Source organism: Chelon labrosus (genome assembly GCF_963514085.1).
Source record: "Chelon labrosus genome assembly, chromosome: 22".
In the NCBI taxonomy this organism is placed as follows: domain Eukaryota; kingdom Metazoa; phylum Chordata; class Actinopteri; order Mugiliformes; family Mugilidae; genus Chelon; species Chelon labrosus.
Window position 1 is genome coordinate 4647597 of NC_140355.1, and position 15215 is coordinate 4662811.

The 15215-nt window shown below is 41.8% G+C and overlaps 1 protein-coding gene across 1 annotated transcript in view; it reads left to right on the plus strand.

The window, feature by feature from the left end:
• Positions 1-6063: 6063 nt before the first annotated feature.
• Positions 6064-15215, plus strand: part of whrna (whirlin a) — a 138183-nt gene continuing 129031 nt past the window's right edge. The window contains exon 1 of the mRNA XM_084572807.1: positions 6064-7582. Within this exon, the coding sequence (XP_084428933.1) occupies positions 6839-7582 (744 nt within the window). The 5' untranslated portion in view covers positions 6064-6838. The remainder of the gene's footprint in view (positions 7583-15215) is intronic.

Consider the following 15215-nt stretch of genomic DNA (forward strand, 5'->3'; position numbering starts at 1 on the left):
GTAACGGCACGCGTTTCCTTGCAGGTAACCATTGTGAAAATTTATATTTGTGCCATTCCTAAAACCTTTGGCCATCAAGATTTCCCTTTATTGAGACTAAGACAAGGGATATGCAGACAGGGCAGGGGACCTTGAATAGTTCAGTTATACTTCTTGGATAGAAACGTTAATTAGTGTTTACTTGAGATTCGTCACTGTTACACTCATTTTTACTCTGAGTCTAACAAATCCCGGGAGCCTTTATTCATTGGTGCTTCAAAAATGTGTTGATGACCTAATTTGCTGAACTAATAATTAGCTTCCCACCATGTGTGGGCTGCTGTTCTGTGTTTTCTATCAGTGATTTTTTTTAAGATTATTTCTATTAAACAAGCATCCATGTTTAATCCCGTAATCTGAAAAATTATTTTCTGATTAATCTGTGATGAAAATAATTGCAGTCCTATTATTAAACAATTTCACCCTAAACTGCGATGAGCCATCATCATCATCCCAAAGAGCTTATTTTGAGGAGGGAGATTGACTTTGTGGAGGAAGTCATTAACTGATAACCTCCTCTTCTGAAACCATGCATGAGCCATCAGATACTCATGCTTTTATCTCGGTTGCCTGGATTGCCGCTTGATGACAGTTCTGCTGTGTCACTTTGAGAAAGCGGGGTGCTGACTTCATCTGTGATTTCAGTCAGCTCTGTTCTAACCTCATTTGCTCCTCTGATGTTCAGTGCATTCTCTATCTTATTGATTCATTTTCCAAAGCCCATTTTCATTTTCTAAGTCAGTTTTCATTTTCCATGTCCGTTGGTCCATTTTCCATGTCCGTTGGTCCATTTTCAACCTCGCTAACTGATTTAACGTTGGTTATCACCTCGCACACTTGTGTCGTAATTTTTAAATTAAAATGACACAACAGTTCTTTTTCTGGCAACAGACCGTGTTCAGCTTGGCCTGGTCAAACTCACAACCGCTTCAGTTACTGGTTAATAAAGACGAGGGATACTTGCGTCAGCTTCGGATTTTAAAGGAGGCTCACAGGCTCGGAAATGCTGCCTAAACCTGCACAGTTCCATTTGTCAACACAGTGGCCTCACAGCACAAGGCTTCATTTGCGGCGGATATCGTCACAGTTTTGTGCTTATGATTGAGCACTCTGGGAGCTGAGTTCAAGTCCATTTGGCTCCTTTTAGCTACAGCTTGAGGACTCATGGATCAGGGATTCCATCAGCTAGTTAAACTCTGCAATGTAGAGAGAGACATGTAGACAAAGATCAATGTCTAGAAATTTTCCGGGAAAACTCAAGAGACACATTATAAATTGACATCATGTGGTATTGTAATCATGCACTTTTACAAAAAGCGACAGTGAAACTTGGCCTTCTTGCTGACTCGATTTGATATTTTGGAAGGGATTTGTCAGTATTCACAGATAATAATGATAATTCAAACCATTCATTTTTAAAAATCAAGATCTAAAATAGTCTTGGGTATGCTTTATAAAACTGTCAGCGTATGAAACATAATCAGGAGAATGTTGTTATTTTTATGTTGTAGGCTACCTATTTGTATGTGTAAAGTATCATTTAACTGAATTTTTGAGAGAAAAAAAATTATGTCTCTGAGCATGTATCCACATATAGGTTAAAAGTTTTATTTGTCATGCTTAATGTACAAGAAAAGCAGTAGTGAAATGTAGGGTGGTACCTGAACACGCCCGATCTCGTCTGATCTCGGAAGCTAAGCAGGGTCGGGCCTGGTTAGTACTTCGATAGGAGACTGCCTGGAACTACCAGGTGCTGTAGGTGGTAGCGGTTCAGTCCCCGGAATGTGCCACATGCCGAAGTGTCCTTGAGCAAGACACTGAACCCCCAGTTGCTCAGCAACCAGTGCCACGCTCCCAGTGCGTGTGAATGCGTGCGTGCTTGTGTGAGTAGATGCTTCTGTGACTGTAAAGCGCTTTGAGTACCAATAGGTAGAAAAGCGCTATATAAAAGCAAGGCCATTTACCATTACCATCTCCTGACTGTGCTTATAGCAGGCAATTTAACGTTAAATCAAGTAAGGCACCCCAAAAAATAAAAAAATCTATGAATAGTATAAAGCAGAGACTGAGTAGGAATTCAGAATGTCGGACTAAAAGGTTCAATACCAAAGAATGTGGAGACAGGTTTCCTATCCTATAGAGTTGCAAGGGTAAAATAAGGGGGAAAAAGTCAAAAACTTTGAATAGTTGTATATACCGCAGGCTAATTCTGATAAGGAACTGAATAAATAAACAGTAGTGGTGAAAGGTGCATATACCAGAGCACATCATGAATATATAAACATTCTGGTTTTGTTTAATTTATTTCATTGTTTTCGGTCAATTTTGGCGTGGTATTGAGTTTGTAACCTTTTAGTTAAAAGTTGAGTTTGGTACCTTTTATTGTCCAGTCTGGACAACCTCTTTGCTTTTAAGTGAGTTCGACTTCCTTTCTCTGTGTTTTCCCATCCTTGTGATTACACTCAGCTGTCTTGTCTTTTGTCTATATGTTTCTCCCCACATTGGTTTCACCTGTGTCTTGTTTCTCAATTGCCTCTCGTGTGTTTATATAGTCCTGCCTCTCCCTGTTTCTCTCATCAGTTCGTCTGTGTTTGCTTGGTATTCCCTGCTTGTCTTCTCTAGTTGCGGCTCTTGGCTTTTGTCTGCCTTGGCCTTTTGTTCTTTTTGTATCCTGCCATGTCTTCATTTCTCCTTTGGGTTACTTCATTTGTTGGACTCTTTCTTTTGATATTCCCTGCTTATCACCATAGTTCCTTTTGTTATCTGAAAGACTGTAATTGTTAGTCATGCCATAGCACCTCTGACTGATTTGCAGATTTGAACACAGGGATCCAGGAAGCAATGAAGCCTTCAATAATTAGGTGCGGGAATGGTGAAATGGGACTGGAGGATTTTCATTCATTCATTCATTCATCTTCTATACCTACTTAGTCCTGTTAAGGGTCGCGGGGGTCTGCTGGAGCCTATCCCAGCTGTCATCGGGCGAGAGGCGGGGGTACACCCTGGACAGGTCGCCAGTCCATCGCAGGGCTAACACAGAGAGACAGACAACCATTCACACTCACACTCACACCTATGGCCAATTTAGAATCACCAATTAACCTAATGAGCATGTCTTTGGATGGTGGGAGGAAGCCGGAATACCCGGAGAGAACCCACGCAGACACAGGGAGAACATGCAAACTCCACACAGAAAGGCCCAGCCGGCCCATGGATTCGAACCGGTGCTGGAGGATTTTATGTACAGAAAATAGACATCTGTCAAATATTGTCATGCATATCACAAATAAGGAAAACAAATGTAGAACATAAGTAAACTTGCATTGACAGTACTTTGTCTGGATTATGTTTAAAGAAACAGAAATACATAAAAGGCAACCACTGAATTGACAGAGATGCTGTCCAATAAACAACAAATGAATTCATTAATGATTCTGTTAATATAGGCCCATCATTTCACAGACAGAATTCTGTTTTGTGTTAAACTATTAAGTTAATGCATAAGCAGTGTTGACACTGTCAAGGTGAATTGGTTTAGCCTTGACTCTTGACTGATGGGTAATGTTGTCATTCTTCACTGACACATTAACACCATGGAGAAGAAGAGGTCAAAGCCATCAGGTGCCCAGTTAAAAAAAAATAAAAAAAAATGTGCAAAAGATAAAGGTATGCTGCTTTAAGCTATTTGAGTAAGATTATATTATGTTCAGTATCTCACAAAAGTCATTACGCCCATTACATTTTTGTAAATATTTTAATATATCTTTTCACAGGACAACACTGAAGATATGACACTTTGATACAATATAAAGCAGTCAGTATACAGTTTGTATAACAGTGTAAATGTGCTGTCTCCTCAAAATAACTCAACACACAGCCATTAATGTCTAAACTGCTGGCAACAAAAGTGAGTACACCCCTAAGTGAAAATGTCCAAATTGTGCCCAAACTGTCAGTATTTTGTGTGGCCACCATTATTTTCCAGCACTGCCTTAACTCCATGGTCATGGAGTTCACTAGAGCTTCACAGCTTGCCACTGGAATCCTCTTCCACACCTCCATGACAACATCGTGGAGCTGGTGGATGTTAGAGACCCTGCGCTCCTTTGAGGATGCCCCACAGATGCTCAACATGCCTGGCCAGTCCATCACCTTTGCCCTCAGTTTCTTTAGCAAGGCCGAGGTCGTCTTGGAGGTGTGTTTGGAATACTACCCTGCGGCCCAGTTTCCGAAGGGAGGGGATCATGCTCTGCTTCAGTATGTCACAGTACATGTTGGCATTCATGGTTCCCTCATTGAACAGTAGCTCCCCAGTGCTGGCGGCACTCATGCAGCCCCAAACCATGACACTCCCACCACATGCTTGACTGTAGGCAAGACACACTTGTCTTTGTACTCCTCACCTGGTTGCCTCCACACACGCTTGACACCATCTGAACCAAATAAGTTTATCTTGGTCTCATCAGACCACAGGACATGGTTCCAGTAATCCATGTCCTTAGTCTGCTTGTCTTCAACAAACTGTTTGCGGGCTTTATTGTGCATCGTCCTTTGAAGAAGCTTCTTTCTGGGACGACAGCCATGCAGACCAATTTGATGCAGTCTGCGGCGTATGGTCTGAGCACTGACAGGCTGACCCCCCACCCCCTCAACCTCTGTAGCAATGCTGGCAGCACTCATATGTTCAAAATATTCAAAAGAAAAACCTCTGGATATGACTCTGAGCTCGTGCACTCAACTTCTTTGGTCAACCGTGGTGAGGCCTGTTCTGAGTGGAACCTGTCCTGTTCTTAGCCACTGTGCTGCAGCTCAGTTTCAGGGTGTTGGCAGTCTTCTTATAGCCTAGGCCATCCTTATGTAGAGCAACAATTCTTTTTTTTCAGATCCTCCAGAGTTCTTTGCCAAGAGATGCCGTTTTAAACTTCCAGTGACCAGTATGAGACCGGGGAGGGAAAATGGCTAATTGGGCACAATTTGGACATTCTCACTTAGGGCTTCACTCACTTTTGTTGCCAGCGATTTAGACATTAATGTGTGTGTGGAGTTATTTTGAGGAGACAGCAAATTTACACTGTGATATGAGCTGTACACTGACTACATTGTATCACAGTGTCATATCTTCAGTGCTGTCCCGTGAAAAGATATAATAAAATATTTACAAAAATGTGGGGGGTGTACTGACTTTTGTGAGATACTGTATTTAACAATGGCATAGGATGGATAGTATAACTATGTTAACTTGTTATTATGTTTATTGCTCCCTTACGTAGGGTGATGTTCACCCAGGACATTAAACAAGCTAGAACCGCCTCTGCTTTTTCATTATAGTTCTTTTGTGTCCCGTCACTGCTGCCTCACATGCCTTTCCTTTCCCTGCCACACGTTGTAACAAATATAGGTAAAAGCCCACTGAAAGCTGTTTGTCTTTTGACACAGCAGGGAATGCACAGGTAACAAAATTAATGAGTCCCATTTAGTTGCTTCAGTATCCGGGTACTTTATTGATACTACGCATCTAAGCCGAGCTAAGCTAATAGTCACGTGACTTGTGTTTTTTTTTTTATTTAATTTTTGTAATTAATTAAAAGTAATAATATTATAATATTGCAAGTTCACATCTATTTTTTGTGTGTTTGCATCAATTGTCTGTTTTCTTTTTACATGTAACGTTCTAGAGACGATGCATTCTTTTTCCCTGAATGGGCCTAGTAATATTGGGGAAATTCAAAACAAACTTGAAGCGCATTATTAACGGAGAAAGCTGGCAGAAGAACCAGCCAAAAACTTGTTGTTGAGACATTTTGAAAAGGAACTATGTGTTCTTTCCTCATCGTTTGCTTTGACAGAACATGGCTCTCGTTTACTCACTTATTGGTAACGGTTGTGCCACGAGCGCGTGTTGTTTATTATAAACAACGCACTGGCTGCACGAGGCTGCGTCATTTCCTGCCTGAGGACGGCCAGAGTGGAGAGAGCCGCCACTCTCCACTCAGTCGCTGTAGTAACGTCTGGAAAGAGGACGCACTCCGCCACACTGCAACCGAGCGGATAATAAACCCACGACCAACACACGTCGCTTGTTTCGTGTCACACAGGTGGATATATATTTCTAACATCGTTTGGAAGTGAAAACCGACACAGGAGCGGAATATTACGAACTCCTCTGGGCGCCGAGCAGAAGAACAAAAATAACTTTTTTTTCTTCTTATTGTTTCTTTTCTTTTCGGCTTCTTGGAAATAGTTCGCTTCTTTTGCTGGTTTGTGCAAACGCAGCAAATGCGGGTAGCCTAATTTTCATTTGTGGTATTGTTTATTCAGCCCTGGAGTGGAGCTGTTGGCGGTGAGGCGGACACCAGAGAAGCGGCAGCTCGGCAGCCACCTGACCTCCTGGAAAATAAGACGGCGGCTGATGACACGCAGGCTGAGAGCCTTACGTGGCTCGTTACTAAGCCCTGTGACGGAGCGAGACGAGTTTTCCACGAGGCTGTTGCGTGTCCTGTCCTGACGCACCGTGTCGCATGTGAAGTTTGCAGAATATATTAATGCTAAGAAGTTCATATCACCTGCCTTGAATTAGTTGGACTTAATATCCTGTTGAACTTCTTTCGTGTCTCTATCAACCAAACAAGTATAGCCACAGTGGTTCACCTGTCAGAGCGGGACACCATGTGTATATCCGCAGTGCAAGTCTTACAGTTTTCGTGATGCCAAGGGCCGGTCAGATCCGTAGCCACAAGCCCGCAATGCTTGTTCTCTAACCCGCAGCAGTGTGGCGCCGTGTCCCGGTCACACCGCCAGGATGAGCAGCACCGACCTGGAGCGCATGTCGCTCAGCTCCTCGGCAAACTCCGTGGCCTCCAGCGCGCGGACTCTATCCGCCAACGTGAGGAAGCTGCACAACGCGCTCAACCTCCTGCTTAACGACTTCGAGCGGGAGCAGTTCATCCACTGCCTCAACGTGTACCACTCCAAACGCAACGTGTACGACCTGGTCCAGACCCTCAACGTTATCCTCAACGCGCCGAGCAAGCGGCAACTTCTGCCCATGCTGCGCCTGGTCATCCCCCGCTCTGATCAGCTTCTTTTCGAGCAGTACACTTCGGAGGGCCTTTACTTAAAATCGGATCTAGTTGCGAGCAACGGCAACGCCGAACCGCCGCCAGGCGACCTCCCGAGCGCCAGCCCGACTCCCCCGGGGCATTACTCGCCAAGCAACCCACCAGAGTTTCAGGTGGCGTTGCGGGGCTCGCCGGACAGCTTCAGCACCAGCAGCGATGGGACAGCTCCTCTGGTGCCTCTGTTGGGGAGGAACTTTATCCACGAGCCGCCGGGAGAGCTGCGGCAGGTCACCATGAAGCGGCACAAGAGCAACGAGGGCCTGGGCTTCAGCATCCGCGGCGGCTCGGAGCACGGCGTCGGCATCTACGTGTCTCTGGTGGAGCCGGGGAGCCTGGCTGAGAAAGAAGGTCTCCGGATCGGTGACCAGATCATGAAAGTCAACGACAAAGTCTTTGACAAAGTCACCCATGCTGAAGCAGTGAAGGTACGTTTTTCTTTTTTTTTTTTTCCTACTCCCCAAACTTGCACACGCAGCCTTTACAGATGACACATTCATCCTTTCAATTGCAACTATAAATCAGCAGCTCCCAGCAACACTGTGGAACGAATATTACTCAAGGGAACTATTTGCAGTGGCCTTGTCCTCTAAACCTATATCTCTTGTGTGTAATAAGCTCATGGCTCGTGTTAATTATGTGTTTGGCCCCAGTGTGTAAATTTGACCTCTTGCAACTAAGAAGCATCGATTTATTCATTTTGTTGGCTGGACGCAGCTTTGGTCATTTGCAGTGTGCATGTGTTACAGCAGCACTGGAGTGTAAACGGTACTACTTCTAGGAAGCTTGTATGTAACTAGACACCTTCAAAGCAGCTGGTAACCAGAGAGGTGTATGTGTGTGTGGAAGGTGGTTGTCTCTGTGAAGCTATAAACTGAGAATAAAAAACAGATCCCTCAGCACTATGTTCAAAGCCACTGAGCATAAAGAAAGCCTATTAGTAAATGAGGTGATAAAAGAGCATGTCTGATCTGTGTACACTGAAGATTGATTTAGGAGGAAACCTTGTGAGGACCTTGGTTTTATGTGCGCTGTCCATGGTGCTGGAAAGTCATCTGCTCTTCAAGCTGGCTGCTTTTACCTTTTGTCACAACTCTCCTCCATACCATAGTTATCGATTTTGTGATTGCACTCATTCACGCCCATTTGGCCGTGTTGTACTCCATTCACATGGCTTTCATAGTTGTTTACCACTGCTCAAGTCAATGTTAGCAGATCTTTAAAGTAGCACCATCAATGCTTTTTAATGTCAGTGTGACTCTGATCTAGGCAAATAAATGAAAAACAAAGTCAATGCTTCATCTTGTGCTTCAAGTCTAGTATGTTATTTATCTGTTGAAAGCACATGTTTTGACTGGCCAAAATGGTAATAGCTGAAAATGTTCAGATATCTGTAAGCTTCTTTTTAAAGTACTTATTATTTGTTTGCAGTTGAAAGGTCACGGCTATGTTCCCTCCTACGACCTTGGATTATAGCTCAAATTGAGTCCTTTGTAACCTTCAGTGATCTTGAAAAAAAAATCATCTGCTGTCTTTCTCTTCTCATGCGGATTTTTCTAATTCACTTTATGCGAGGCTCAGTCATAAGGCAATCTCCTGTCTGCTTTTAATCCAAAAGACTGCCCGTATAGGCTTTAGCCTAATGCCTGCAGATGTGTTATGCCTGATTTTGTTCCCTCACTATTTACTTCAGGTATAATGTAAGGTTCAAAGGGTCAAAGTCTCTGAAGCATTATATGCTTCCCACTATCATTTATAAGTTCTTTGGTTGATCGTGCCTTTTTGTAGTCGGAAAGGTGGTATTTCAGCAGGATTTGTGGTACTGTTAACTGGATTGAATTAAACACAAAAGTGTTTCTGTTAATTAGTCTAGCCAGTAGACCAAAATTTTGTTGTGAAAATATTAAAAACGTGTGTTAGGGCTAGGGTTTGGATTACACAGTACAATTCAATATTACTAAAAACCACAGCCTTGAAAATAAAAACAGTTGAATCAACAGCTCTCCTACACTGACCATGTTATTGCTATCCGTTTTCTACACATTTTAGGTTGTTTCATCTTTGTGCTGTTCATTGCTCCCACAGCAAATAAAGAGGAAGGAAAGTTTCGTTTAGGAATTGCAGGTTCTTAGGTTATTTGATGTGTTTGTTTTCTGGCAAAGATGGAGTGAAACGAAAGATAAACAAAAACATGCTGCTTATCTGTTTTTCCCACTTATGATTTCAGCTCTCAGTGTGTCTTTGTTTCCTTTATTTTTGCGCGACACTGTGAGCAAATCCTATGTTCTGCTTATTCTTGCCATCCATAATAACTATTATGTCTCCAACTATGACTGCTACTAGTTACACTGCTTCCATTGCTGCTTGGCCTATTACTGTTATTAGCCTGGGAGATCAGGCACCCAGCCAGCAGGAGAGAAGCCTGCCCGAGATAAAATCCCACTGGAGGTCATTAATGCTTGATTTCGGTTATTTTTATGCCTGCTCAGTTTAGGCTAAATGTTATTACAGGCTTTTAGAACTGTAATCATTTTAACCTTTTAAACTTTGCTAGACTCACAAGTGAGTCCATAGATACTGTTTTGCAGCCAAACACTGCATATTGTTGCTGTCTTCTTATCGTATACCCTCAGTGATTTGTCAGAACAAGCAGAATATGTGGTGCTGTTTCAGCACTGCTGAATATGACAAAAAGTTTTGCTTAATTTAAGTTTGGAGTCGAACAACTGTTCTACTTCTTACATGTTATACAAGCTTTTGAATTAAGGGAATTGTAGTCAGACTATTGAGCGGTTTGATTTTAAAAGCACTTACTCCTCGTTGAACACAAACATGGCGCAGAATCAATAAATAAGAAACTATAACAGTTTGAATAAACATATATTTCTTTTATGATCTTTTATGATTAAATTACTGAATATGTACAATTTAATGCATTTCTTAAAAGGGTTTCATCATTAAGTGTTCTTTGTTCTTAAAGTTTGCTTCAAAGTCAGATTAAAAATTGTACCAGTCAAGTCTGTGAAGAGCTTGGCCAGTTTAAGCTTCTGGCATGTTTGACGGATGAAATGTCATCACTGAATAAGCTGCTGTCTGAATGCTCCTGATGAATCCAGTTGTGACAGAAATTCATCTTATCCAGTCGCCTCACCTCAAACTGAACTCTGCTTCCACAGAGTATCAAACTTCAAAGCACCATAATCACTGTTTTCTGTTTGAGTGGCCAATGAAAATGACTGTAAAGAGAAGTGGTTATAGTGACAAACCCAGTTCTGAGATCACAGTTTGTTTTTTCAGCTTCTTTTAGCCAGCAGTTTTGATTTCATGGCACATTATGGTTTAATCTGGACCAGAGTGCACTCATTAACTCTGTTTTCAGTAGCAACACAAAACAGTTTTCAGCAAAAAAATAAATAAATAAATAGACTGTCCTCTCCCACAAAAATAAATGCTATTCCTAACAGGCAACCCCAAGCAGTGCGTGGCCTGACAAAAAATTAAGCACATCACAGGTCATGCAGCCACGTTTGAGCCACATAATGCCAAAAAACTTTTTAGGGGGGAGCTGGTGGTGGATTGTTGGGGGCGCTGACTAAAGCTGAAAGCAGACTACAGGAATTTTGGACAGATTTACTTCCAATAATCAGAAGAGAGTTGTGTCTGACCCTTCCTTGGTACCAAGGTGTAGCCCAGATTATCTGGTACGGTTAGGAGTTTACAGAACCATCCAAATTTCTCACAGACACATAAGAGCCACTCAAATTAATATTAAATATATTTGATATTTACGATTTAAAATCTGGATGATTATATCGGTAGTTTAACAATAACTATTGAGAGGAACAACATTATGAAGAAGCTGATTTTGGTGTCAAGCAGCTGTAAGCCCCCTAGTTGTTGAGACTAATGTTAGCATACTACTGTTGATAAATATTGAAACTGACAGTTAACATCTCACCTCCAGCTTTCGCTGATGAATAGACAGGTTGTCTTGACCACACCAGCCGTTTTCCACATTGTTTTGTCTCTTCCTCTTTTGTCAAAGTCTTATGACGTTACAGCAGGTTTTGTTTACATTGGCTTCCCCATGAGATCACATCTTAAAACCCCGTAAAATCATATAAATATATTCACTGATGTTGACTTTGTTTGCGGTTTAGGATGACTTGTTTTTGAGTTGTGTCCTGCCCCAACATCCTGAATAAAACCACTTCAAACTGAACAAACTGCTTTAAAGAGGTGAAGATGTGACTGCATGGGGTCCTTTCATTAGATCTGATCACTGCATAATAACGTGCAAAAGCAGGTTAAGCAACTGCAAACTCAAGGTCCGCATTTGACATCGTTGAGCAAGATGAACCTCTGTCAGGACCATGGAATCATGCAGCTCCAAGCCATGAATCACTTAATAGTGTAATGAGATTTCTATCTGCCTCCCGCCACCTAATCAACACGCTGACCATTAGCAGTCTGCAGAGCTGCTTCAGGCCACTCAGCTCCCATTCCTCTAACTTGTGGCCAAGACTTTGCATGTCAATGTCCGCTGACGAATTTAGACCAGCTTCATGTTTCATTTTAATGCTTTTACCGTCTGGTCTTTTTACAGGTTGGTGATAGAACCAACCTATTTATGCAGACAGAGTTTAAAACTAATAAAGACCAAAGAAAGACAGATAAAGAAGGAAGACTGATAAACCTATCTGTCCCCAGGTATCTTGTCTTGTAACTTGTTTCTCTAGTAGTCAGCTTTTGCATTGCTACCCCTTGATTTCTCTTTTGCTTCCTCCTCACACTCTCCACAGGCTTGAAAACAATCAATTTAAAAAGTCAGAAAGACGGACAGCCTGTGACAGCGGGACAAAACTGTCTGTCTTATTGTTGTTGTGGCTCTGGATCCAGAAAAATACAATTTACGCCCCTCTCTGCTCACATCTCCTGACTGTCCACCACGCCACAGGGACGATGATAATGAAAAGGTAGTGCTGGCTAAATGCTGACTTGGTAGATAACCCTGGCAGTGACTCAAAGAACCATGGCCAAGCCAGGCTTTTATAAAGCTGAGAGAGTCAGAGGAAGTCCTTGACACGTCATCTGACTGAATCGACAATTCACTGCTTCCGGGGGACCATTCCTCAACTCATCAGGCAACACAAATTTCCTAAAGTGTCGTGGATTAAGCCCGAGAAGAAGCATTCACTGGGGAGATAACTGTGTGAATGAGTAATGTGCTGAAGACACTTCTGAACCTTTTTTTTGTTGTTTGCGTGGGATTATTGGTTCTATTTGTGGGTTTGAGATAAAGGACAGGACATATCACAGTCTGGCTGAGCAAATGTGCATTAGTATAACTGTTATATAAACTAAACTTTTTTTTACATTTTTATGCCTGACATGTTTGTTAAGAAAATGGCTGTTTATACAGCAAGCAGCATCAACATCATTAGCAGCCATGTTCACCATCAGTCCATTTATTATTGTATATAGTGTGGGACATATGTTCCACATGTGCACGAGGGAGACCTAATGTTTGGCCATGGGACCTCTGGGGATGTCTTGTGGTGTCTGGCTCTGGCACGATGGCAGCACATCCTTTGGGTCCTGTGGGTTGCACGGTGGGGCCTTTGCAGTCGGGGCTTTTTCTGGTAGATTGCTATCTGGGTAATTTAGAGGCTGGGTCAACACCCCTTGTCTTTGTCCGTTGACAAATTGCCCTGCTAGGAGAAGCTGCTGCTGTGCTCCTGGTAGGTGGTATGTGTCTTAGTAACATCCACTTGAATGCCAGGACACAAGGCTTCCCTGCAGAACATTGTACTGTAATGAGATGATTGATGATATTCATGTGATCTGACAAGGTTTTTCATGTTGTGACTGATGGGAGCTAATTTACTATCCATTAAATATTTTTTCTGAAAATCAACGTTTGAAAAAGTAGGAGTAGATTTTACAGTTGGTGTTTTGGGAGTTTCTAACTCTTTCTGTAACTTAAAGGAGGAAATACTAGTTGAAAGCCTGCAAACGTCTGTACTGCGGAGACGGATGGTGGACTGAATTGTCTGCCGAGCTGCCAAGAATTACTGCTCTCACAGAATGTCATGATGATGAGGAAAAAAAAAATACAGAAAAATGATAACAGAGAAAATTGTTTTGACCGGTGCAAGAGCCTGTGGAAAAAGTGGAAGTATGTGACTCATAGACAGGATATGTGGGAAACTTTCTCAGCAGGACTAGTCTCGAAGAGTTTTGTATCTTCAGAAAGTCTTTTTCCATAACAGTTTACAGCTCAGCCCTCTCGCCATGTTTGACGAGGGGGCTGTTATAGCTGATTAAGAAGCCTGGAATCGATGAGACTGAGTGCCTTTAGGTCTGGCCTCTGGACTTGTGTTTACATACTTGTGTTGCTATCTATCTAATAACCCAGAGCTGCTGATTTCACTTCTGAGTCACTGAAGTTCGGAGTGCATCTTGTTGCCTAGAGGCACCCTGAAGATATTTGTGATGACGAATAATGCAAAGCAAAGGTGAAATATTGCTCCTCTCTCCTTATTTGCAGCCCTCAACAACTACAGCTGACATATCGTGCTTGGAGCCTGATACTTAACCCTCAACAAATCAAGTGGCACACAGTAAAGGATGTACTGCAGTGATTTGTGTTAATGAATATGAATGAGGGCGCTGCTAAAACCCCCTAAAACCCATTCATGCTCAACAACCCTTCCAGGATACACTGGAATCCTTACTGTTTTTTTTTTTTTTTTGGCCACCTTTGCCATAGTAGTTTCAGGTGGAATTTTATATCGCAAGAAGTTAATTTATTGGTGTATATACGCACTCCTACAAATAGTTTACAGTATACAGAAAATATTGTGCTTGCTATGATTTGTTTGAAATGTGTGCTGGGAACAATGAATTATCCGCTAGATAACATCACTTTCTTATAGGGAATAAATTTCGTTAAAAATTTTTTGCGTGAGCTGCAGAAACGTGTGATGTGATGGTTCATGGTCAAATGAAGGGACCATTTGGTTGCCTCTCAAATGTTTGAAAAGATTTGCAGGGTTATGTGAGTAACCTTTAATTTTATTATATGATTATTTTTTACACATCCAAGACTTCACAAGGCTTAGTAAGTTTTGATTTTTTAAACACTGGCAGAATTGAATGCTCTGTGCTGCAGACAAAAATGAGAATGGCAAAAAGTCAAGGCTTATTGCTTTCAGGATGAGTTAGTCAAGGGAATTTGACAGAACTTTTGCATTTAATTCTTCTGTCAAATTGAATTTAATAACAGTTCATTCAGTTTTATCGCAGCGTATAATCACAGCCACTTTCATTTGGTTATTAGTTCCCGTATCGTGTTTTTTTTTTTTTTTTTGGTTAATTGGTTTTTCTAGTTTTCCCTCATGATTTTTTTTTTCAGAATACAGATATGCTTAGAATAAAACCATCCTGTGAGCTGGCATAAAGTCTGGTTTTACAGTTTTCCCACCAGAGAGAAAAAGAGTATTGGCAATTTTGTTGTCACTACAATTTTTTTTTTTACTGTTGGGTTTGAAAGGCAGTCAACAAATTCACAGGAACAAATGTTGACACATAACATTTTATAGCTCTCAGCTGGTGTTTGAAGCTCTCCATTGCACAGCTGAGGCTCCTCTTATATAATAATCTTGACTGAAGCTAGCGATTGCTTTATTTAAATTTTAGCTTTTAGGGCAACATTTATTTAAATGTTTAAAAAATACACCCCATCTTGATAGCTTATTGCTGCACCCATGTCAGATTTCAGAGTTGATTTGCGGATCCTGTAACAAAAATCTTTAATCTTTATGTTTAATAATTGAACTTCTTATGATTGTTTTCTTTTAGCAACAGCCTATAGTGAAGAGAAGCAGATTGAAATGTTGGGACACGCTTAGTGCTACTTCACAAACTAACCTTGTGGCATCCTTGAGCAAGACTAAGCACCTAACTGCTCCACTGGCCAGCAGTTATTTGGCTACCGGGTTGTCCTGGCCAATTTCCAGCTCATACTGTGTATGGGCACATGAGTGTGAAGACGAGGCT